The 27,298-nt window shown below is 35.1% G+C and overlaps 1 protein-coding gene across 2 annotated transcripts in view; it reads right to left on the minus strand.

Annotated features, from left to right (window-relative positions):
• Window positions 1–735: 735 nt before the first annotated feature.
• The window catches only part of LOC100865249 (uncharacterized), a 68,501-nt gene continuing 41,938 nt past the window's right edge, over window positions 736–27,298 (minus strand). The window contains exons 4-8 of one of the 2 annotated variants that reach the window (XM_086908111.1): window positions 9,636–9,837; window positions 8,575–8,659; window positions 7,513–7,912; window positions 6,778–7,192; window positions 736–2,519 (exon numbers count right to left, since the gene is read on the minus strand). In XM_086908111.1, the coding sequence (XP_086764237.1) occupies window positions 1,615–2,519; window positions 6,778–7,192; window positions 7,513–7,912; window positions 8,575–8,659; window positions 9,636–9,837 (2,007 nt within the window). In that variant the 3' untranslated portion in view covers window positions 736–1,614. Of the gene's footprint in view, window positions 2,520–6,777; window positions 7,193–7,512; window positions 7,925–8,574; window positions 8,660–9,635; window positions 9,838–27,298 lie in introns of both variants that reach the window. The other variant, XM_086908110.1, reaches the window with a different exon arrangement.

Raw genomic sequence — 27,298 nt, forward strand, 5'->3', positions numbered from 1 at the left:
CAAATAAATCGTCTTCAATAAATACAACCGATAGACTATATAAATAAATAATTTTTCGCCGGCCCGGCGGCCGTGGTGAACGATTGAACGTAGAAATTCTGACCGAGCTCTATCTTCAACGATCTCTCAACGATCCTCCTTCTCCTCGGGAGAATCGTCGAGGAATCGACGAGATTCACACTCGTCGACTTGCGATAAGCTAAGAAAAATGATCACAAGATGTCGCGATTGTTCCATTTTGTCGTGACATAACTTATTATCAAGTTTACCTCTTTTGTTTCGAACGATTCCTCATTAACTCTTTCTCTTTTCGACCAATTCGTTCCCAGAATCCTGGCTTTCCACGAAATCTCACGATAAAAGAATCCAATAAAAAAAGAAAAGAGAGAGAGAGAAATATCACGACAAAGAAGAGAGATCGCTCGTCGCTTGTGACCAAAGTGCAAGGTGTAATCTCTCGTCTTGGACGAGCCGTCAGCCGGGGATGCAATTGACTGGAAGCAAATCGATCGGGAAGCCATTAACGCACACCGGCTAATTGCTCGCTCGAATTCCGTTCTCTGTTCGTATCAATCGAAATTGTTGTCGACGAGACGAATTTTTCTTCTCTCGTCTACCTTATTACCTACCCTACCTACCTATCTCGTCCTCCTCCTCCTCCTCCTCTTCCTTTGTCCTTGTCCTTCTCTCCATGTTTTTTTCCCTCTTTTTTCTTTTTTTCCCTTTTGTTAATTATTTTTATTTGTTTTATCTTTTTTTTTTTTTTTTTTTTTTTTTTGGTCATAATCTTATAATCTTATTTGCATCATCACGAACGTCATCTCACGTTCAGCACCATCCGAGCACCACCCCGATATACACGTGACTCCTACGAGCTAACTGATCGACCTCGTACCGTTAAGGCCCGTTAAGCTTCGCCTCTAATCGGACGCCTTCGATCTGCCATCGCGCAACGCGCGGAAATGTGGAACCGTTGCTTTTTTTTTTTTTTTTTTGAAGAGAAACGTTTGAGAATTTTTCGCGATTTTCGCGCGCGATTAAATAATTCGCGAAAAAAAAAAAATAAGACGATTTCTATCTCCTCTCGAGATGAGAGAAAATTTTCAATATTCGTGATATTGTTATATCAGAGAGTTTTAAGAGAAAAGAAATCTTCCAAGCACCAAAACTATTACTACGGGATGTAGTGATGCATGCCTCGAAAAGCCCGGTATTTTCGAGAGAAAAATACAACAACCGATCTTAGATTAAATTTTCCATCAAGAGAGACTACTTGTCCATAAAACTCTCTTCTCTAGCTGCAGTATCATTCAAACCAGTTTCTCCGAGCCAAACGTTACCCACCTAAAATAACCTAACATTTAAGAAAAAGAATCAAACGATCTTATCCCCACGTTTCTCAACTTAAACAACTCGTTTGCATCTCAATCTCCTTATTCAAGTTCCACGTATCCACGCGAGTGGATCGATGGACAAAAATCTGTAAAATCGAGGGCGTCACGAGTTCTCGCGACACAGTCCTGGCCTGGCTGATCGAGGAGCCCGATGACCTCGAGGACACGCTTCGAACCAGCTTCATCCTCATCATCATCTACACCGTCCCCTAGAGAAACTTCACACGCTGTCGGACGCGACGGACATCGGCCTCTTGTAAACGGGTGCCGGTATCCTGGAGAAGCCTCCCCTCTCCGACACCGGCTTGGGATCCTTCCTAGGGCTGGCCGTCATCTGATTGTCCTGGGGCAACGCCACGGTCCCGTTACCATCGATCCACGCCCTGGTGAACTCCATGTTCGCGACACCGTCCCCGGAACCGTGAGCCTGGTAATCCCTCAACAGATCCTGAAGCTTCTGAACCACCTCGCGCTCGTCCTGCAAATGGCCCACCTTCTGCAGGATCTGCTCGAGCAGGGGGTTGGCCACCTTGGTGGGCGAGGATTGAAGCGATCCAGTGGTTTTGATCCTCCTCCCGTTCCTGTCGTACTGCATCCCGCCGTTCGAGCTCTGCCTGGGCAGGCTCTGCCTGGCAGGACTCTTCCTCGTGAAGCCGGGGGTCGTGGTTGTCGTCGTCGGCGCGCAACTGGAGGGTTGAGGGTTGAGGAAAGTGTCGGATTGGATGCTGGGCCTCTGCCTTGCCTGCCTGCCGTTCCACGTGTTGCTACCGCTCACCGGGCTCTGACAGCTTTTCGCGCCGATTATAGCCGACGCCTTGCTCAGACTTCCCGTCGGCGGCTTGCGTAAACTGTTTCTGATGCTGCCTCGTTTCAGGGGGCTGCCTTCCGGGCTCGAGTTGCTGTCCCTCGGCGTTCTGCTTCCGGACGAGGCTCGGGAAACGTTGCTGTTCTCGCGGACGATCGAATTTGCACGGGGTGTGCGGTCTCCCGAGGAGGAGGCCACGCTTCTCGAGGGTGAGGCTCGAAGAGGGCTGGGCGGCCCTATGCGGATCTTGCGCAGACCCGTTTCGATGCTCTCCGTCTCCACGCAGGACCTCTCCTCTGCCTCGGGCTTCGAGGGTTGCTCTGAAACAGAATTCAAAGGGATGTGAAGTATGGGTTTTTATGCGATTCGTTTGCACTCGTGTATTGCCGTTCTATATTTTATTATTCTTATTTATTAACCTTTCCACTCTCGCCCACCGCTTTGTTTGCGGAAATTTGGTCAATGGATTCATATATACTTTATAAAATCACTACAGCCGCTTAATCACTGGCGGTACGTGAAAATCTTAGTTCGGCAATTAGATTGGAGATTTTCGTAAGCTCGAGCTTCGACTTCAACCTCCGAAATTCCGAAAACATTCGTCTAAATGGGGAGCTGTATAACGTTCTAACAGGAGTTAGGAAGGATTGAAGCAAGGTCTGCTCTCAAAGAAATAAGCCCCCGGCAAAAGACGTTAAATGACATACTATTGTGATACTGTGTCCCGCAATCGTTACATGAAATATCATACAAAATTACAAAGACTAATGTTTAAGAAATTATCTTCGTGAAGATACATTAAATATTAAAATATAAAAGTTTTGCGTGTAATTATTTTAGAGGTAAGTTAGAGGTATAAGAAATTCACCAAAAGCGCTACGAAACGCTTCGAGTGCAAAGGGCTAATATATGTGTACGATATAATTTAGATTCTAAGGGAGTTTTGTTGCCTTGATTGGTAATTTTTGTAAATATAAGTAGGGGGGTTAAGATTTAAGGGGATTTTCTATTATCGTGGTTAGGATAGAATTCGTAGAGGACAGTCGGCGATTGCGTAACTAAGATACGATTTCCGCGTGCAGTCTCGCGTAAATGTCAACCGGCTGTTTATTCGCGCGAGCTCGAGTGGATCTCGGCGAGATTTAGGATTCGAGGATCGGTGCGTGGGCAAATGGACCGAATTTACGATCGAGATAATCGCGTTTGACTTCTTCGCGTCACGTTCTTTACTTTCCAAGAGCAATAACAGTTTTTGCGCGCAGTTTTTGTTAATTAATTTCGTTTTTAAAAACACGTATTTTAAAAATCGAGAGATGAAAATAATTAACGTTAATGAAAATTTCACTTGCGAAACGACGACACCGATTTTATATACCCAATTTCTCGAACGTTTAAAAATACTTTTTAACCGCGATCTAGAGAAAATTTATTTTCTCATTTCATTCTGTTATGTTAGATTTTAAGAAGGATTAATTTTTAATTTTCAAGTTCTGTTCGAGCAACATTATCTTAACATTGTTCATCGATAACGTTAGCTTTTTTGTTCATTTTTAAAATGAAAATTTTATTCGCCGCTTTCTTATCTTCGCGATATCCTTCTACGGCATCGGCGCTCAATTTTAATTGTAGGTAATTACGATTGCATAATTTCAGTAATAACAGTAATGGGACCGTTGACGTGCACGTTTCTTTCTACGCGACGCGGATTACATTCTGAGTTTATTATAAAAAATGTTATTAGTGGAAGTTTACCAATTATAGAGATAATAATATAAACGCGAGAACGTTGGGAAGAGTCGTGAAACGGTATTTCAATGGTACGCGAAATCTTCGATACATTGCCAAAAACAATTTTTACGAATATTATTTCAGGGGAAACATTTTGTACGTGTCTGGACGTGTTCCAAGATAATCAGCATAATTTCTCGATAATACTACTCCTCTCGAAAAATAAATTGAGAAGTAAATGCCGAAAGTAGTATGAATTGATATATTATAATAGAGAAAATTGTTGATTCAACGACTAACAATTTGGAAAATTGGAAATATTTTTGCGCTCGATATAAAGTAATTAACTATAACAACTTTTATTTCCAAAGGAAAATGTGAGATTTTTTATATAGTTTCTAATAATAAAAACTGTACTATACTTCTATGCAATTCAAAAGTTTTACGATTCTCCATTTATGTTTTAATTTGTCACATTTGTCGTATCCTTTAATTAAAGGTTGTTAAAATTCTAAAAAGAGAAAAAAAAAAAATTCCAATCTAATTAGAAATTTCAATATTGCATCGTTCGAATACAATTTCCATAATCTTTCACAGATATAGATACTTGCCTTTTCAAAATCCTCCCACAGAGTCGAAACGAAAAAGGAAATCGAATCGTTATTTAGAAGTGGATCACGGTAGCCCCACTTACGTCATAACTCCCTAACGTAAATAAAACGCGTATAATATGCTACGTAATCGAGAGCTCCTCTTCGTATTTCGCTATACCGTGGTCGTCCAACACATTTTGGACCACCTTGTAGCTCATTAATATTCCATCTACACGGACACACGTGTACACTTAACCTGACATTTAACCGGCTGTGAAGGATTACGCGAGGAGAGGGATATCTGTGTGCGTGTATCGCGAAGCGTGGGCGATCTTCAACAACAACCTGTCCACGGAACAATCGCCAACGGTCGATCCTCGATAACGTTTTGCCTCGAATACCGTGATTCACGCACTTGACACATACTCCACATCTCTCTATGCTCGGAACAACGGTTTCCGCGTGTTTCTCTTTATTTGCGTTTGAAAATTCAATGTTTCTTCTTTTTCTATTCCTTTTTAAAGAAAAATTTCAATAAGAGGTAACGAAAGTATCACTGCGATGATTTATATTTCTTCTTTTTTTTTGGTGAACTATATCGCTATATATTTTTGTCGAATTATTTTTAATATGTGTTCTTTTGAATTTAAGCAATTTTTCAGCGATGAAAGGTTATGGAGAAGTAAAAAGTAATACGTCAGAGAGAAAAGATTGAATAAAATTATAAAAGGTATCTTACTTTGATGAAATTTTTAATCCTATTATTATTTACTATTTATCGTTGGAGTTCAGGATTGAAAGGTTTTTGATTAAAATATTATACATTCTTCTCTAAGATTTTTCATCTACACTACAACGTACATACAAAAGAAATGCTTGAAACAAAACACGATAAAAACAAGACAATTCTATAATACATTGTACAAAAGAATTTGAAGAGTGGGATAGCGAAGATCGTATATACATAGCTCGAACGCTCGAGCTAAATTCTTGTTACCAGGCTTGACAATCTCAGATAATAAGTTACTAGACAAACACTTGTTCCACTATATTAATTTTTAGAATCTGTAAATACAATAAATGAATGAATTTGTGTTTGTTCGAATTTGAAATGGAAAATTAAAAAGAAAAATGTTATAACAAATTGAAAAATGTAGAAATCGTATTAAGAAAGAAGAGAAAAATGAGAAAAATATCGAGAGCTCGAGAAAGTTTGAAACACAAGAGGATATGTACTTGTACAATAGTTCGTTTTGTTCGTCCATCCTTGATACGTTCATATTAAACTGAATGACTCGCTTTGATCGAAAAGCCACACGAGCATCATGCGTTTTCTTCGCAGCGGGATGCGATTATCACGATCGTTCGACGATTTCACTCGACTTACAGTTATGAAACGGCCTATATGCTAAGAGTCTATTTAACCAATATTTTCTTTCTTCCTTTTATCTTTCTATTTAATGGTTTGTCATTTTTATTGGAAAAGAATTTTTACAATTTTATTCACTATTTGCTTGCGCATTATCATTTAACAAAGTTAATGAATAAAAATTCTTTTAACAAAAGAGTATAAAATGTTAGAATTTTTTTATTCGATGAATTAAGTTATAGATATAATTCCAATCATATTACGAATTGTCGTTATTTATTTGAAATGTAAAAAAAAAAAAAAAAAAAAAATTGATCAAAGAATATGAGAACCGAAGAATATCCTATTATACTAACATTTAATTTTCAAATAATTATACAACAGACCATTCAAAAAATCCATCTTAACTTTTAACTTTCGTCATTTCTCCTGAACTAAGAATTAGAAAAGATCGTATTCATTTCTGATCACACGAATTCATAAAAAAGATTTTACTCTCAACAATACTTTAAGAAGATTTAGATTAATTTACACAACCACTCTAATCCCCTTTAACTTTAATAGTCAACACAGGGGATTAACATCAGAAAAGACCAAGGGGATCATTCATCAAAGTAATTTTCAAAAGCGTTTGAAACTCTAATCTTAAACAACAACAATCTAACAATTGAAAACACGTTCCCCCAAAAACTTTCGCCATTCACAAATTTCCAACGTATTACAACACGTAACAGGCGTGCCAACCCACGCACTCTTGGCAGCCCATAAATCCCAAAACCCAGCGCGAAATATAACGATTCGATCGAACGGCGGGAAAAGCTTTCCTCGATTCAAAAAAAAAAAAAAAAAAAAAAAGTAGCAAAGATGAAAAAGAGAATGCTTGCTTACTTTGACAATCGGCAACCGTGGGTGATCCTTGCGCGCACGTCCCGGAATTCCCGTTTCCACTGGTTGGCTGGACCGCGCCTAAGCTTCTGTAACCTTCGTCTGACACTTCGCTGCAATTATCCGAGTGTTCTCCATCTCCGTGTGGCGACTTGGTGTAATGTACATTCCCTGTTACATCTTTGCTGAAATTCTCCAACACGGGTTCCTCCTTGATCGCCGGTGGACTAGGGGTCGGGCTACGGCTGCTAGAGTCCTCGCGACACTTGTAGTTGTAAATGGTCGGCTCGTATTTCGGCGTGTCGTCTTTCTCCACTGCTCTGCGTGCCACGCCACCATCGACAACGTATCGTTTCGTGAATTCCTCCGTTAGGGGGACTTTCGTGCGGATTTCTTGATGGAGATCCTTCTTCGCATCCTAGGGGAAAAATTTGGGGGGAAACCTCTCTAGTTTTTCTTGAGAATTTTTTGAGAAAGTGGCGTGATTCGTTAACCTCTAACCGAGGAGCAAGTTTATTATTTGTCATTTTATATATTCATTGAATGAATTATCCGAATTAAAAATTAAACTCGACGAAGGAAAAGTTACAAAGTGAAATACAATACTTTTCAAACAAAATCATTTGTCCTTAATATCTTCTAAATCCTTAATCCTTCGATTCCCCCAACTCTCGACTACCCATAATTCCCCAAAATTACCTAACCCAATCCCCTCTCCCCGTTCTATCTCCACTTTACCTTTGCTTCCTGATGCCTTCCATGATGATGGGTCGGCGAACGAGCCTCCTCGTACAGGCTTCTGCCAGCCGAGTCCACCGTGCTAGATCCACTCTTCGCGTTCTCCACTTTGGTCGTCGGACTGTTGGACCTGAGCTGAGCCTTCGGTGTCGGGGATCTCGATCGTTGCTTCCCGAGATCCGACTGATGAACAGGACTGCCCAAGAACTTCCTCTGCGGCGTTGGGCTTCTCGATCGATTCGTCTTTCGTTGCTCGTCGCTGCTCGCTTGCTGCTTGCCGCCTGGGTGGTGGTGGGGCGTGGGCGATCGGGACCGGTTGCTGGGAACGCTCTTGGCCGATTGCTGATTCTGCATCGTGCCCGCGCACGAACCGACGCTCGACGCCGAACTCCGTCGAGTTCTAGGGGGTGATCTGCGGATCAGCAACCGGATTTTTCGGTCTAACGGGTTGTGGGGCAGGCAACTATGCAAGCTGGACACTCTACGCTTTTTCTTTTTTTATGTATCTAATCTATTCAAATTCATATTTCAGAGTTTTCTTATTTGTTCGTTTTTTTTTTTTTTTTTAATTTTAATTTATTAGCTAGAAATTGTGAAAAATAGGGAACACGGTCTTTTTGCCCTTCAATGCATATCTTGCCTATCCTTCTATTGTGAAATGGGTTCAACATGTTGGTGGAATTGTTAATTTGGTATGCTTCAGTTTGAACGTTGGTGGTCGTTTAAATTAAATTGATTTAGATGTTGGGAAGAAGTTGTATTAGAAATATTAGATTTTAATGGAATAGAAGGATCAAGCTTTTTTTCTCTTCTTATAAATGTTTTAAAGTGTTAAAAAAAAGAAAAAAAAAAAAAGATGTCTTTAGTTGAAAATAGAGAATACAGAGAAGACATTTGCACCCTTAAATCCAGGATTCTTCTCACAGCATTGTAACAACGTTACAAACATAATCTCTGGTGTATAATCTTTTATAGGGAGGAAAAGGTAGAAAATCTTTACTTTGGAACGAATGACAGAATGCAGACAGACAAATGACACCTTAGAACCAGAAAATTACTCACCTTTCGTAATGTACCTGCGCGCTGCCAAGGTCGAACGACCCTCCAGCCTTTTGAATCAATTTTGCTGAGATCATCGAGCGATGTGCTGCAAAAAAAAAAAAAAAAAAAGAAGAAAAAAGAAAAAATTATAAAAATAGAAAAGAAAAAAAAAACATTTGCGATCACGCGTGTTAGTAAGTTATGCACATTATCCTGATTGCACAATTGGTCACGATACCCGTTTTTCGCATGGTTTTTGCTAGATAGTCGTTAAAGGATTGGAACGTCATTTAGTGCTAATAGATATTTGTAAGCAAGTTGACTTCAATGCATGGAGACGAAAAGGATTAAAACGTTTATAAATAAAAATTGAATGTGTTTTAATCGTGTCGAGGGATAAGAATGAATTGAAAAATGAATGAAAGTATTTTTTTCTTTTTTTTTTTTTTTTTTGTTATTTCGTTATATTTTTTTGTGACGATTTAAGTCGAAAGGATTTAATACGTACTCTGTGATGGATATTAAAATGTAATGAAAACATTATAAGAAACACTCAAAAAACTTTCAATTGGGAAAAAATTCAAACAACTATAATGTTTATCAAGAATTACAAAAATAAGTTCCTTGATAAAATTAAATTATAAGTTAATAAAAGAAATATCTTACATTCAAAGATGAAGGTGAATATGTGCTATTTGTCGTTGATTTAAAATTTAAGTCCTATTAAATCATCAATCTTACTATTTATTTTCGACAAAAAAAGAAGAAACTACTTGAATCACCATATTTTTTTAAAACAAATACAAATCTGACAGTTCGTAAATTTCCAACCACAAAAAAAAAAAAAAAAAAAATAAAGAAAGAACGGTTCGTCTTTAACAAACTCGTAACACGTAAGAAAATCGAAAGTCTCCGATCATCATCTTTATTTTCGACGACAATGAGCTCATCCTTGTTTAAACTGTCACCGATGTCCCATATTTTTTTTATATGTTTCACGATTAGCGCCATCAGAAAAAAAGAAAAATAAATAAAAAATAAAGAGAAGAGATTCCGTGTGAAATATTGAAAGATTCACTTACAAGTTCTGCATCGACACGGATCGTGTTTGTCCAAATAATGGCTAAGGGTGTCCCAACCTCCACCTACTCGAACCATAACGTGGCTTCGAAGGATTCGCACGAAAATCAACACTTTCGTGTCTCCGATTCGATATTTCCCTTCGGAAACGCGAATCATGGGGAATTGAGTGGGGCATGTGCACCTTTCCACTAAATCACGAACCTGAAATATAAAAATAGCAACGTGTTATTAAAAATGTTAATTAAAAATGGGGAAAGATATTTGAAAATTAAATATTTAACATTGAATTTTTAATAGTTTTAATTTTTACCTTTTTAAATATCTAACACGGATGGATTAAATGTATGGAAGAATTCGTATTAAAATGCTATAAAAAAAATTTTATTGTATAAAATTAAATTAAAAAAAAAAAAAAAAGAAAAAGGTTAAATAATAAATAGATATAGAAATAATATTTCTTTGAAATTTTGAATTTTAAAAAAATAAAAATGTTTAACATATAGATTTTTTTTTTTTTTTTTTTTGATGTACAATTATTACGAACAGTTATGAGAAAATCTATCGTGTGTTAAATTGTTATGGAATTTCAAACGATCGTTCGTAGAGACTTCGAAATACTCGACTAATTAGATTACAAACATAATCGGATCAACTGATATTTCACGTTTTCTTACAACATGTATTTCGATGTAGGATAGATTTAGATTCTAATCTTAAACGCGATGTTAAGAGATACAAAAGGTTGGAAAGTAACTAGATTAAGTAAATATCTTGTGAAAACAATCGATTTAATCTTTTCACTACTGAATTCATTTTTCAATCTAGCATATTTTCCTACATTTCAGAATAAATTTTTCCAACTTCTTAACATACTGAACACTAAAGCATAATGCTTTTTAAAGAAATAAAAATATAGTTAAAAAAATTTCCTCTATCTTTAACAATCAAAATTCCCCAAAACATCTAGGGAGCACTAAATATATTTTTATACATTATACGTTTTAATATATTATTTTATTAAATATCTTTCTCTTGTATTCAAGAATCAATTAATAAAATAATTCCTTTTTCCTGTAGCAAAGAAAAAAATAGATATTAAAAGAAAAATACAAATCAATGGATTTACCTTTCTGATATTTACATGCACGATATTTTACGAAAATTAGCTGAACAAAACGATTATTCAATAATCCAAATAAAAATGGCATCAGTTCCCGTTGGATAATGGTCTTCAACCATTCGCCTTTGGGTATGTCTACATTTTTCTGGATTTTCAATGCGGCCAAGTGAAAGCAATACTGCACCCTATCTGTCCGTCCGTCAAATGTGCTCGCGGCACTGCGAGATCCCTCTAAAGGATTTAAATTTTATCGACTTTTAACCGGTTGTTAATTTTGTTCTCACCCGTTATGACGCGGGCAATACGCATACTTCCTGCTTCTATATTTCTAAAAATATTTCCATACAGATGGACTATTATTCGAGGAAATGATGCTTGAAAACATATTATTCGCATATTTGGTTATATAGCAGTTATAGAAGTTACGAGATAGATACCATTTCTTATCAAATCTGATGTTTATTAAAACTTTTTGTTCGATTTTAATGTAATAAACTTTCGTGTTATGAAAAATCTTTTCGTTATCTTTTCCATAATAGTTACACGATTTTTAATTAAAATGCATAAATCGTATCAACTACCACGTATCCACTTAGATCCATTAAAATTCGAAATATAAACGTTCGCAAATATAAAAATCTCATATTTGTTAAGATATACACAAAAGAAAACTGTTTCGATTCGTCATAACTCTAAAACGAAATTACTAGATCGAGCAATTCGAACCATTCATCCGTTAATTATCGAATTAAATATACAATTCTAGAAATGAAGATAAAAGAAATTCTTGACGCGCAAAAAAAAATGTCAGAAAAGACTCGAACCAATTATCTCGAATCACTTGGAGAGAGAGAGCCCGTTATTCCAGCCGCAACGCGACCAAACTTTCTTCTCCCGACGTATTAAGTCGCCCGCGTTATTGATTACGCCCGTGTTATCGCCATGGCGAATCAGCCGGGATAAATATATATCATTTACGTGCGAACACCCACAGGCGAGCTTTTGACAGTAGAACGGTGAAAATTATTTATCGCTGGATCGTTGCATCCACACGGTTCACAATTTCTGAACGTGGTGGCGCTCGCATACTTTCTTGCGCGCACCATCTCCTGTGTGTCTATGACAACATTTTTTCCCCGCCGATGATTTACACCAGTTTCACACAAATGCGTGCCGGTATAATTTTCTGAAAATATTTTTTTACCAATCACGAATATCTCTGATGTGGAACGGACAATCGATTAGGCTGCCATGAACATGGAGATTTTGTGATTGGTGGTGGAAGAAAGAGGTTATGTGATGTATGATGTTGAATTTGCTGATAATACGAGACTTTGTTTGAAGGAATCGATAATTTTCGTTTTATTTCTATTTCAGTTATTGATGATAATCAATTGGTGGATATCGAAAATTTCAAAAATTTAATTTAAATTCAAATAAAGTTGAGATTATTTTTGAACATCACTTTATATAAAGAACACTTTCTAAATAATATAGAAATACGATATTTACTTTAGAAATGTGAATCACAAGCTATTTAAACTATAAAAGATGGCGCTTGAAGCATCGATTGGAGTGAACGGGGTGTGCCTTTGACAACCAATTATTTTGAAACGTGCTATAAAAAGAAGAACATACGATGTTCCAATTCATTTTTCGTGCAAATTTTCCACGTTAAACATATACATCTCTATTGCATTCTCTCCACAGAATACGTTCAAAAAGAAGAATCCAGAAATATATAACGAATAACGATTGTATAATTAAAACTATGTGCATACAGTATGTACGTGTATAAAACAGGAAGAATCATTGTTCAAACGAGAATATATATGAAAGTGAGATACAATAATCGAGGGAAAGGAAATGATGGACGATAAATCATTGTCGCAAACAGTTGATTGGAATTCTAGGAGCGTACACGGTGTTCCTGTTGACGTGGTCGCTTTGCGTCACATCGTTTCTTGTTCCAAATATTTCATTTCACGCGGATCTGCTTCGACGTTTCAAACACAGGATGTATTCGTCCCATAGTGATTATTGAATTATGCAAATCCATCATCTATCATGGGATTCGTACATGTTTCTAAACAACTCGAACGATGTTTCTGTCGAAGTAACAGCATTATTACGACATCATTGGTGATCGATACTGCGATTAATACTGGTTAATTATACCCAGATTTGGAAACAAACTGTAGTTTAAATAATAGTTAGTCGGGCTTAGATTTGGAAACAAAGATTCTTTGCAAAGATTCATTGGTTCGATGAATTTCGTTTGGATCGAGTGGATCGATTTCAGTAACATCGCTAAGTATCGCCGACATTTTCTGATTTGCTTTTGCGACACATCGATTGTCTACGACTCAGTAACTTTCTAGGCTATATGTTTTCCATTTAGAAGAACATTCGTTCAAAACAAGTTGTACATAGAATAAAAAATAACGTAAAGATAATAGCGATTCTTGATTTTTAAAAGTGGTTATTATTAATCAATTGTTAATAAATAATCGCTAAATTATTAGTAATTAAATGAAATGAAACAAAATAATAAAAAAAAATCGTATGTATCAATTTATAAATTAAGATTTAAACTTCTTGAACTCTATTAAATAATATTATTAAATAAATTTTAGTGATATCCTTAAATTTTTGACGATCTAGTAACATTTATATGCCAACATAATATAATTTGATAACTAGATATCTAAAAGAAAAATTCCTAAATAAACTAGATATTATTGAAGAGTCATTAACATCGAAGTAACAGAATTTCCAGAATTTAGACGGTACAATGTGGCTCACGTATCGCTCGGAACAAATAGTATGGCGCATTGCAGGTGAGCGGACAGGATGAATGGTTATGATGCTATAATGCAAGGCCGCTAAGGCTTACGTAATAGAGCCTAACCTAACGATACGGAACAGGGTTTGTTATCGATGCAATCGTTTAGAAAGATTCATAGGAAAAGCTTAGTTAGTTGGCAAGACTGGCAAGACATCATAGATGCGATACATGAAAATAATCGATACAATATTAAAAAAATATTATTGAGAATTTATATAATTCAATAATATTGTTAAATTAATGCAATTCAAATTAATCTGTTGCTATCCTCAAACGAGTCTACTTTTATTTTAAATACGATGTATTAATTGAATTAAAATATTTTTTTTTTTTTTTTTTACTAATAATAACGTACAAATACCAGAAGAAAAGAATGTAAATAATAAAAAATGCGATATATTTACAAATCTTTCATTCTCCATATTTTATAACTAACCAGAAAAAATTTTTGCAAGAGGGAGAGAGAGAACTAATTATAAGTAATCACTCGTCAATTTTACCAAAAAAAAAAAAAAAATCTATCTGTCATTCAACTTGGAAGAAGCATAATAAAACTTTGAAATGCGAACAGATTAAAGACTAGGCGTAACATTTTTTTATTTCCTTTCTTGGCCACCGAGGGAAATTTCTGACAAGCATACATTAACTCTCTTACTCTTTTATCTTTTTTCCCCCTCGACGTTCTTCCTCCAAAGACGTGCATTAGTTTTTTCAATTTTCAGAAAGCTCGAGCTAAGATGACTGACATTGACAGGTTCCAGCTTCGTGCGCCGATAGTTAATGAAAAATGGACGAGTCGCGTTGTTATCGTAACAGCACCATGAGATCGCGTAAACGGTAATTACTCGCGATACGAGGAATTATCCAGCCATTACGGTCGATTTCAACCTTCCGTTTTCTTGTGAAATCGTTTTTTCTTTTTTTGTCGACTCGTTCAATCGACTTTCCCTGGAACAGTGACGCAAATGGAAAATTTATCGGACCGAACGAGAAAATGGCCGCGAGCAGTTTATCCCTAAATTGAATCCTAGGGTACCCTAGATATTAAAAACAAATCCGAACAAATTGAGATATTTAAGGTGAAAATTTTTTCACAAAAATTATAGAATACCGTTTAATGAATGAATGAACAAGTGAACATGTAGAATTTACCAAGATGTACACGTTATAATTTTTTTTTATAGCCGACTTAATAGCTTTCAATATATTATTATTTAATAATTTGCAACTCTAGATTGATCTTCACGATAAATAAATAATTTCAGTCGATGAAATTATATGTAATTACAAGTAATAACATCACAACTTTGATTGAGTAATTAAATTCAAATTAAAACTTTTCATTTCAACGTACAGAGAAATTCGTTCGAGAAATGTCTCTATTTAACCGATCTGTTTTAAAATTAAAATATCAAAACTGAAGCAACTAATTCTATACTCTTAAAAAAAAAAAATACTTAAAATACTTCACGGTACACGTTCTACAACACACACACGCAAATGGAAAAATGATACTTCTATTGCGTTATATTGTTGCGCTGTGCGGTAAGAAAGGATACGCGGAGAACAAATCGCGCACTTTATACCGGAAGTCGGGAGAGAAGCAAAGTGGAATAATTCTGCGAGTAAGGTGAAACGACCTGGAGAAAAATTCAGGAATTAATTCGACGCTTACATACGCGTGGGTGGTGAACGGGTTAACTGCCTCTCCTGCCTCCATTTTCTCTCTCTCTCTCTCTCTCTCTCATTATTCCTCTTTCCTTCCATACCTATCGATATCCTTTTATTTCATCACATTCACTTTTATTATAAAATGAATGGATTACATTATCATCAAATTGTTTCTTTCCAATACTTTTCCAAATACTTCTAACCTAACCTTTCGCCTCTTTAACCTTTACCTTGCGAAACAATTTTCTTTTTTCTTTTTTCTTTTTTTTTTTTCCCCAATTAAGAAAAGAACTTTAAATTACAGCGAAGATTTCGCGTAGAAGATAATAAATATGGTAGATGCACGAAAAAGACATTTCACCGAGATCAGATAGGGGGGCCGGGCGAATGAAGGAAAGTCCCTTCTAAATCCCGGCGGGATTAGTTTTCCACGCTCGTTGTTATGTTAATGGATACGTCGACATGCGGAAGTATCATCACGACACGGGTACGAAAGGTTGTTTAACAAACGAGAAGTGTCCCACGAGCTTAGAGAACCCCATTTTGACCTTTCTTCTCTCTTCTGCTGGTCACCATAGGCGCGATAACATTTGGGAATGTAAGATCACTTTTGCTTGTATTTTAAGGAAAAGAGGAGAGGATTTCACGATTATTGCATTTAAAGATTCGTTTGTATCAAATATTACGAGCCAATCGAAAATCCTATTCCTGCTTCATTGTTTTTATAAATTTATAATTGTTTTATTATCGTTCGTCACTTTCATATAGAGAGATAGAGAGAGAATATCACTGATTATCGATATTTTTTAATCCAAATTTCTTCGATAAATCTTACAAAAAATTTGTAGACCAGTATTCTATTGAACTTGTGGAATTTAAATATGTCATCGGTTACTCGATGATTATTATAGTGAAGATTGTATTGGTATCTAGATAACAGCATTCCATATACATTAATATTTTATTAATATCTCAAAAAGTAATAAATATCAAAGCTAAAATTATATCTACCCTTTTTTCCTTATTTCAAATTTCGAATCGATTGACGAAGGCTTTCAGAACTTCTTCAGCCAAATTTACTTCTTCTATCTTTAAAATCCTATCCTTTTGTCCTGACCATTTCGTCGCGTTTCAACTCTATTTTTCAATTATCAAACTGTCAAAATCAGCATAAGCAAGCCGCCAATTAAAAAAAGAAGAAATATAAAATGGAAATCCTCGAAATAAATTCCCCTCGTGATCTAAAACCCAATCTAACCTAAATTTCATCCTAATTTTCCTACTTAAAATTTATTTTACTTCGCACGTTCTACACAAAAAAAAAGGATCATGAAAGTTGACTGCTCGAATAAAAAATAATTACGTAATCGTTTCGTTCCAGAAAAAAAAAAAAAGAACTGTCCCCAACATTTATTAACACGATATATACACGATAGAGAAAGTGACGGAACCTCGGCAGAGTCGAGATTCTGATTGCTATCTCGCTATCGCCGCCACCCGATCTTCCCATGACGATCGGTCCGTGGGAAGAAAAGAGAGAGAAATATTCGAGGCGCGCTTCACAGTTCCGTGATTGTGATTCTCGATCATGAAAATGAGCGACTGCCTCTTTTCCGGGCAAGAGAGAGAGAGAGAGAGAGAGAGAGAGAGAGAGAGAATGAAAGTCTCGGAGGAATAGTCGGAACGACATCGATCATGCCTGTTCTTGCTATACCTTGCGTGGGATCGAGAGGCGCTCAAGGTCAGGTGGAGAACAAGCGCCCCTTCCCCTTTGTACTGTTACGCGTCGCGTTATCTCGCTTGTTTCGAAGTCGAGAGATGGACGAAGTGGATCATTTAAAGGAGTTTTTCATCGTGTGATACTAAGGAAGGATTATTTGGAAATTTGAGAAGTCGCAGTTACAGAAAAAATTACAAACGGATACGTTTGAAAATGAGAAATCGAAAAATGTAGGGATTTAAGAAATTTGGTATAGAATTTTTTGAGACACGAATTTTAAAAAACCTGGGAATGTACAAATATGTGGAGGCTCGAGAATTTCGAGAAAATATGAATTTCATAAAAATTCATATATTAAAATGTAAAAGATTTTCGTGCAAAAGAAAATTTTATCGAAACGTTAAAAAACTTTATTGTTGTGAATATTAAATATCGAAGATTATAACAGCTTTGCCCGACTATTTCCCCTAAAAGTTACTTAAAGTCTTATTTCGGTAAAGCACCAACCTATTTCCCATTTTTCCTGGAATGGCACATTAGAAAGAGGAAACCAAAGGCTGGTAAAAATCTTTGTTCCAGTTGAACAGCGTACACAGAGGCACTTTTGTCTTTCCACACATACCGTCGAAACCTTTTAGATAAGGAAAACGCGGGCTGATCGCAGCTGCTAGATGAAAAAAGTCTACTCGACGGATATCTAGCTTTTCAGCTGGCGAATGCTTTCCTAGATTTCTTTCTTCCCTTATCTTCCGGTTCGTACGACGAGTGTTTTCGACGTACGTTTGTTCTATCAACTGGCTTGTACATATATTTGTTGCGTCTCTGAACGAATCGTTGTTTTCGAGTTTAGAAAAGGAATCTTTGAATTTCGTTAAAAATTTATCTTGTAATTACATAATATATATATATATATTAATTTTTTTAAATATTGTATTGAATTGAAATTTTAACGAATATTTCTTAACTCGTATCATTATACATAGAAAATTTTATTATTTGTAAAAATTTCTGGTTTTCTTCCGGTTTTGTTATTTCATTTATTATAAATGTAATAGAATTTTTTTTATCGAATATTGCATGCTCGTATCGTAATTTAATCGGGAAACGAAATGAATAAAAAATAATGCAGATAAATAAGAAGAAATTTCACAAGGAATTAAAAAAATTATATATCATTATATAAATTATAATTAATGTTGCATCCCACTGACGATTATTTTTTCGTAATACATTTTCACTTATACTTTCCACAACAATTAATTAATTTATAACTAATTTATTTTACACAAGAGTAATTGTAAATTGATTTATCAAACAATATTTCAACGAGAAGGAGCGAGCGACGCGTCCGTTCTCCTCGGCGTTCGAAACACGACTCCGTCAAATCAATATTTCGGTTACCAATAACAATCGATGTTGTCGTTTCTTATATTCGCGATTCGCATTCCATATTCTGTCAAACCTCGTAATATTATTATACAAGGTAATGAAAAATTCTTGAATATTATTCCAGAAAAAACACTTCACCTCCTATTATTTTTTTCTTTCTAATTTCAAAATTCCACGTTCCAAAAGAGAAAAAAATCAAAATGAAAACAAAAAATGTTTACTCCATCGAATAATCAATCTTCACCATTCTCTCGTCTAGAAAAACTAGAACCGTCGATACGAATCAAAAGATCAATTACTTCGATGGCAACAACTATAATTATCAAGGAAGCGAGATATTCCTCTTGGAACAAAAAATGGCGCATCCACTCGCTTCCTCTTTCGAGATACAACCCCTTCTTTGCGCGGTTCGAGAGGCCCGAAAGGGGACGCCACGTTGGAAAAGAAACGTGGCTGCTCACTAATTAGGGCCGCATTGATAAATCGGGGCCGATTATTAAAAGTCGTACGAACGCCAAGGCGTGGCCCGCCCACGCGACCCTTTTCTTTCTCCTTCCTCTTTCTTTTTGTTATCCTGCCAAGCTTGCGGTTTTTGCGGCCGGCAAAAATCGCGCGAGCAGAACACGATCCTACTCGATACCTTCTTCTTATTCTTTATCCAACCTCCTTTGCGAACTATTTCAAAGAAAATATGCCAGCAATGGCCGCCATTATGCTCGAGGCATAATATTAACGGTGTAACGAGAATTGGGGATGGCTTGAGAAGGGGATAAATTGTATGCATATCGAACTCTTGTATTTCAAAAATGATTTTTTTTTTAAAGCGAATAAAAGTGATTTGTGAAATATTGGAAAAATTTTGTAATATGGGACTTTTCAGAAAAGAATAATTTTATTAATTGTATTACACGTGGAAGAGGAAAATTTGATTTTCTTTTTTAATATTACATAAAAAGGAAGAAATTGTCGAGCACTGAAAACTTTGAAGAGAGGAAAAGAAACTTGAAATTCATTTGTTCTATGAATATTTTAATTTTCCAATTTATGGATGAGTTGTAATTTAATAACGAAGAACAAATGAAATTTTAAAGTAAAATCGGACTACGATATTATTTTATTTTCGAAGGAAGCAAATAAAACGAAATATTTCTTGTCACGTTCATTCACTTCGCAGAATCTCGACTTCTTTTTCCGCGAAACACCGTGTCAACGCAATAGAATCGCGCGAAAAACATCGCCAAGTACTTGTCCGTGCATTCCTCTCAATGATTGCCGATCGATCGATTCCGTACAATGGGGCTTGTTCATGCAAGCACGCAATGTGTACGATGGCAGAGTTGGAAAAGTTGATTAATACCTTTGCTAGACGGAATTACGACTCAAGCAAGAATATCGTAATCTTGTTTTACGTCGATCAATAATTGCTTTAAAAAAATAATTAATTTGGATAGTGAAATAATCTAGCAATTTTTCTTTATCTCAATTTAATAAAATTAATGTGGAACTGATTAACTATAATTACGATCGAAGATGAAAGTTAAAATTGAAACAGAAGAAGAAGTTGTTTAAAAATTGGTATATTCATAGAAGAAATGTATTGTTGTAAAAAAATTTTTAATTTTAGTACATAATTATACGTTAATAATTTTAAATATGGCTAATTGAATGATGATTTCTCGGATAAATAATTTCTGAAATGATACTTCAAAAAGAAACTTTATTTTCTTGTTTTAGAGAATTAAAAATTAATATCAAGTGATAATAACGATTGTAAGTAGTTTTATAATTGCTGTTCTTGGAAAAATTGTATTGTTTTTCTAAAATTATATATATATATTTTTTTTTTCAATTTAACGAGTAATAAAATAACTTTAAACGTTATTCTCGGAAAATATTCATTTTACTTTATTCTTTTAAAAATTAAAGTTTTCTTTTAATATACCTATTTTTTTATGATTACGATTTTTTTTTTTTTCTAAGAAAAATCATTAGCACCGTGTTTTAAAACATTTTGTAAAATGAATTTTTTTTGCGATTTTCATTAAATCTATCCATTAACGTTCACATTGCATGTTAAAATAGACAAATCGTAATCCGAATACTTTGATAAGTTAATATAAACCTGCATATCGATATAAAAATTCAAGCAAATAAAAATTTATTTATTCGACAAATACTTTTAATTCCTTTCTCTCTTTCTCCCTTTTTTTTTTTTTTTTTAAATCTCTTTCTTGAAGAAAAAGATACATTTTATGAATTGTAATATCATAATTCGACCGAATTCGATAATTTTTTTTCAAAATGATCGATGAATAATAACAACTGTTATTAATGATCGATATAAATCGCAAGAAAATAACAAATACGATCTGAACTGATTGTATAATGGAATAATTTCAAAGGCGAGACGCTATTCATTTATACCTGCGTAATTATCCGATAATTCTAAACGATGAAAAGAAACATAGACAAAGTTAATAAATAGTCACTGGATGGAATCGAAGATAATCGTAAAAAGTCGAGTTCTTATTCATCGTGTTTGCTAACACGATGTTTATAAAAATACGCTGATGACTTTTTTTTTTTATTCTTTTTTAATTAAAAAACGTAATTGAATTTCTTGATAAATTATTATTTTCGTATTTTTTAAACTAAAATTAACTGAAAATAGATATTTAGATAGTTAGATCGTTTGAACGAATAAATTGTACGTATGAAAATTTTTTTACTTTTCTCGAAATTGTTTATTTGCGTGAACCTGCTAAAAATTTATAATATAAAAAAAAAAAAACCTTTTTGAAGATCTTTTTTTGATAAAATAGAGAAGAATTTTAAATAAACGAGAAATTCTTTTACTCCATCCTTGAAATTTTCTATTATTATCGATTATTGTTATCAATTTTACGAATCGTTTAGTTCGAATCCGCTCAAAGGTTTCTAGAAAACGCGTGCTGGAACAAAATTTCATTTCCCCGAATTCTTCGCTCACGCATCTGCGAAACAGACCATAAATAAAATTTCGAGGGGGGGATTTCTTATACGGAATTTCTGACCGGGGGACTTCTTTAAAAATGCAAAACCATGTGCTCTTAAATTTTTTATTATTAAACTTTCTCACAATTTTTTATATTCGTGTTTTTTAAATTTATTTAAAGAATAAGATTAGAAATACCTGCGCTTGAAACCTTTTTTTTATAATCGTCTAATATATCAAAAACGAAAAGTTCGAGGAAACAGAAAATCTTTCGATCGAACGAAGTTAAAAAACTAAAAAGAAACATTCACAAAAATTATTCACGAATAAAAGAATATTACTCTTTTTATTAGAACAAAAATCCACTTTTACATCCTTATTTTCGAAAAATCCTAAAACTCTCAACTAAAAAAAACACATCAAACATTCAACACATATTCTTTTCAATTATATCTCCTCTCAAAATCTACGATATGTATATATATTTTTTAAGTTATCAAATGAAAAAGACACGAAACATCGAGCGTGAAAATCCACTTCTGGACAAAGACGACGATCCTCGTTCGAAACAAGCAGGTAAAGCAAAGTCAAATTTGAAAATGCGTTCAAGTTAGAAAGAAAAGAAATGTTGGAAATGCTGGTTCTTACGGTTTCTCGAGCGGTTATCGAGTGGCGCGTAGGACAGGTGAATTCCCGCAAACACGACGCCCCGTGGCGCAGGTTTTATGGCGGAGGCCAGCGTCGCGGCGCCGGCGTCTCTGCAATCAATACGTCGCGGCGCTACCCGCGAGACCTCGAAAACCTCTCTCTCTCTCTCCCTTCGACTCTCCGCTTATTTCCGCATTGAGGCGACCAATTTGTCCGATTCTCGAATTTATAGAGACGCCTGAATCGGCATGAATTCGAATTTCTATGGAACTTTGAAACGTGGATGATCGAATATGCGATGAAACTCGGTTTGCAATTATTTTATAATCGTTTGAGGCGAACAATTCGTTCGATTCTCGAATTTATTCGAGACGTCCAGACGCCTGAATCGGAATTTTCGAATTTCTAAATGGAATTTTGGAACTTTGAAACGTGGATGATCGAATATGCGATGGAACTCGGTTTGCAATTATTTTATAATCGGTCGAGGCGAACAATTCGTCCGATTTTATCGACGAATTTATCCTGAACGTTTGGGGCAGGATTTAATTTTCGAAATCGAAGATTTGATAAAAGGTTTCTATGGACAATACGTGTTTTTATATATCTTGGTGATAATTTGAATATTTTTAATGTTTATTGATATTTGTTTAAAAATGATTTATTAATTACACGACAAGTTGAACTGATAAAAAGATATATCTCTCAAGTATCTTTAATAACAAAACTTTACGTTTATAATTTATGATACACTTGAAAGCTTAATGTTATAAATGAATAATATCAAGAGCGATATTTTTGAAGTTGAATTTTATTTATCATTAATTAATTATTCACTGCTTATTATAACTCATTTGTCATATTAATTCACATTTCAATGCAAATTACAGAAGCAGAAAAAGGACTGCCACTTGTGAATCCTATTATAATAATTCGCTTTTAACCTTTCAGTATTCAGTAGCTGTTTGCAATGCTTAAAAAAAATCGACGAGAAAAAGAATAAATGGTCGCCGCATCTGCACGTTCTTCAGAAACCGAAACATTGTATGCTAAAACGCGTACGAGAGTGGAAAATTAACGAGAAAGATGAATATCAATGATGCGAACCTAGAGCGCCACTTGTCACGCCCTTTATTGACAACTGCCGTTCATTTTATCCCCCGTCACCTTTTCATCTCCACGGAATCGTGATTCGAATCGAAGACGTTTCAAAAATAACAATTGAAAGAAACATTTCTCGAACGAGAAGAATATTTCTAGAGACGAGGATCAAGTCTCTACGAATTACTCGCCTAAAATTAAATTAAATCGATTTACAATTGGTTCAACGAAGTTGATAAAACTGTTACTTTATGCGTTTACACTCGAAAATAAAAATAAAGAATAGAATAAAATTATGCAAAAAGAAAAGAAGATCTAATTAAAGAATATATGACGAAATACAGTTGGATAAAAATAAATTAAAAATAAAATGAAATTACATTTAATATTCTTAATTAAAATTATTGATTTTAAGAATAAAAAGAAAAAAAAAATATGGAATACAACGAAATAAATTAAAAATAAAAAATATTCTTTCTAATCAAATTATATTTAATAAAATTTCCTTTCAAAGATTTTTCGAAAAGGAGAGAACAAAATCGATTCCAACATTTCCCTAGTGACTTTCATTCCCCCCCCTCCCCCCAAAAGAACTCCATAATAGTTACATCGTTTCACGCCTCGCCGAACCATTCGTTTCATCAAGGAAAATCGATACATTTTTGGATGCAGTTATCCAGTTAACCCACGACCTACGTTGTAAGATTCGATTTCTGGTCAGCGCACCCTCGATGTCACGCCCCGAGACGACAATCAAAGCCGTTTAGAAGCTCTTGGAGTGCACTTTATTGGAATAACCTAGATGGAACGGCGCACGATAGGTAGAGTAACCATGTCGATTCCGGTTCAGGACCCCCGAGAGGGCTCGAGGGGCATAGTTACCAAGGTTTCCCTTTCTTAATTTTTCTTTTTTAACTTGAGAGAGAGAGAGAGAGAGAGAGAGAAAGTTTGCCGAAGGGAGAATTGTGGTTTCGATAACGAGATATGACGGAATTGAAACATTTATTACGAGCGAATCATCGAGAACGATATCTTGAGATTATTTCTTTCGAGATTTTAGTAATGGAAAGGAAAGTAAAAGTGAATGGATATTATTATTTGAATAATAATGCTTATAATACGTTTTTGAACTATTTTTTAAAATAATGAATGGAACTAAATTGCGTGTAATAAGAGAGAGAGAGAGAGAGCTATGTGTTTTTAGTAACAGAGTTATTCCTTGAATTTTTTCCTTTTAGTCGCCTCTTACGACAGGCAGGAAATACCGTGGGCCTATTCTACCCCCGGGCCCACACAGGGTTTGCCATTTATCATTATTGACCAGCAATATCGATTCCTGTAGCCTCACAGCTCGTAATGGATTCCGGACAGAAACGTAATAAAATATTTTGACGAATTTGACAATTCTAATCTTAAGATATCCAACGATGCTTACGTGACATTTATCTTATACGTCGAACAAAATTCACTAATTTACACGACAATTCGGCTATTCAAATAATAAAAAGATTCTTCGATCTCTCACACCAAAACTTCATCGAGAGCTTTAATAAAAATGATACATTAAAAACCCCAAAGCTGTGGAAAGATCGAAAAGATCGTTTTCCTTATTATTCTCTTCAAGCATCACGAATCGATCGAGTGCCTTCCGACACGCCATTAAAAGGTGCAACCAAAAGCAGCCGCGTGAGTCAAGCCGCGCAGAGGCCAGGGAACCGAACGAGTGTCTCCGGCGTTGAAAGTCGCCGATAAACAGTGGATTAGCTAAGAGTCAGACCGCAGCCAGACCTTGCACGGCTCGGTAGCCTTCTCTCTTCGCGCTATCTCGGGCTAATTGCACGTAATAACTAACACGCCTGGGCTCGAGACTTCAACGCCATTTATGGTAGTTTCTCGTGGACAGGCTCGCTGGATCAAAGGGGACGACGCATTGCTTCTTTCTTTCTTTCTTTCTTTTTTCTCTCCTTTCGCTTTTCTCTTCTTCTTCTTCTTCTTCGTCTCATTGTTGAGCACGGATTGAATTGGATAAAGAAAAAGGCAAAAGAAGGAAGGAGAAGAAGAATGGAAAAATGGCGGTGTCGAGGGTACCGAAAAGGGAAGGAATTTAACAATATCTTCTCTCGATCGTGTCACGAAGCGCCCCCTTGCCCCGCCAGAGTAATTAACGGCCTGTAACGAGCAGAGAGAAAAGAGAGAGAGAGAGAGAGCTCACCGCCTTGGGTCAGCGCGAACGACCTAGATTCGCCTCTGTATATGCACACCACTACAATTTTTCAGATTGCGTGAAAATAGGTTTTCACGATTGTTGGCGTCTGCGAAATAAGGGAGGCGTGCGATTTGTGGTCGACTCGTGAGAATGTGCGGATTTTTTGGAACGAGGTCGAACAATTCTTGGATAAAGATGGAACTTTTTTAAGGGGGGGGTTGGATATTTGAGGCTGTAGCAATTGTGGAGGATCGTGGTTGGAGATTTAACACGCACGTCCGTTATTAGAGATAATTGAATCGAAGATTTTTAATTCGTGACGATCAATGACGATCGGTGGAAATTAACGTTGTAGAAAGAAATTTTTACACGTATAAAATGTTGAATACGTTGCGCTTTAAGGCTTGTGCATATATATTAGATTAATTAGATTATACTTATTACATAGATCGATAAAAGAGTATAATTATGAGAGTATCAGTTTCCGATACTTAAAAAGAACATCGAAGCCTAACAATTTCAAACTACGCTCAAACCTATTTCAAAGCTGCTTCCCGAGAATTCTTGTGATTTCTCTCGTATGTTTTTAAGATAAGATAATTGTTGCTTATCTTCGAATTACTTAATCTCTTAATTACGCATTACTCGGAATTACTTTGCTGCAATTATATATTGATGATCTCAGTGAAAACGAAATGGGAGCATTTTCGTGTGACTAAGCGGCAAATAAGATTCATATTAACGATAACATCGAGACGCTCGAATATAGAGCACGGCCACTAACTTTAGCCACGGAGATAGGGTCTAAATGAATCATACGAATTTTCAGAACAAGTTAACAACGCTACTCGGAATGGCTGTCGTGCCGTTTCATCGTATTTAGAAAAGATCACGGGCAAATCTCGTCCGTTTGACAAATGGCAAATGAAGTAATACGTTTTCAGGTTATGTTATGAATCTCAAAAATGTCATTTCGTCATTTCCTCCATGACTTTACAATTTATTTTGTGATCAATTTATATAATGGTAAAATATAAACCAACGATGAATTAAAATGATACAAACGAAGATGTTTTAGAAAAGAATAGATGCTACGTATTAGATATTGTTGGGAGAATGATTCGAAAAATTTTCTTCATTTTCTTCATTTTCTTCATTTGCACGACCATTTTGATAACTTAAGAATGTTATAATTCATAATCTCTTTTTCTTTTTGTATTAGTAATAATACAGCAAATTTATTAATCTACCGTAAAAATTTAGATTTCAGGATAAAAAAAATCAAAGTTGACTAATGTTACGCGTTTGAAGCATCTTTTTGAAAAAAAGATTACACTTTCATTACACATCAAAATAAACATCGATAATAGTACAACATACAAATACAAGAATTGCAGAAGTAATAATTACGATCGTTCCAGTAATTCGTATTTTGCTTGATTCATCGGGATGCATTTTAAAAATATATCTCGAGCGAGATATTTTCAACATCGGAGAAAGCAAATATTTATGTAAAAAAACTCGTATCAAAAAGCTTGAAACGAGAGGAACGTGTATAGATATTACGTGTTATCGCCGGAAATGAAGCGTAGGCCAAATATCCGTAGAAAAGTATCGCGGAAAAGGTGAGAGCAAATATTTTTTTCTCCGATAATGACGCGTTTTTTTCGTAATTCGACGGATTTGGAAATAGATCAAATTTTATCGTTGCGAATAAGAAAACGATGGAGCAAAAATTTTGATTCACATTTACATTCGTATACGATATATCGAGATATTGCCAGCTTTAAGGATCTAAAAGATAAGAGTAAAATAATGAATGGAATGATACGTTATAATTATGAACATTTAATACGAATTTATATTTTTATAAAAAGATAAATAAAGACTTATCTAAATACTACATTAATATAATATTAATAAGCATTATATTATATTGAAAGATATAAGATAGTTTCTCGTGTATTAAACATAATTTTAGAAGA

Source organism: Apis florea, unplaced genomic scaffold, assembly GCF_048593485.1.
Source record: "Apis florea isolate Af1SG1 unplaced genomic scaffold, ASM4859348v1 contig_3036_pilon, whole genome shotgun sequence".
Classification (NCBI taxonomy): Eukaryota; Metazoa; Arthropoda; class Insecta; order Hymenoptera; family Apidae; genus Apis; species Apis florea.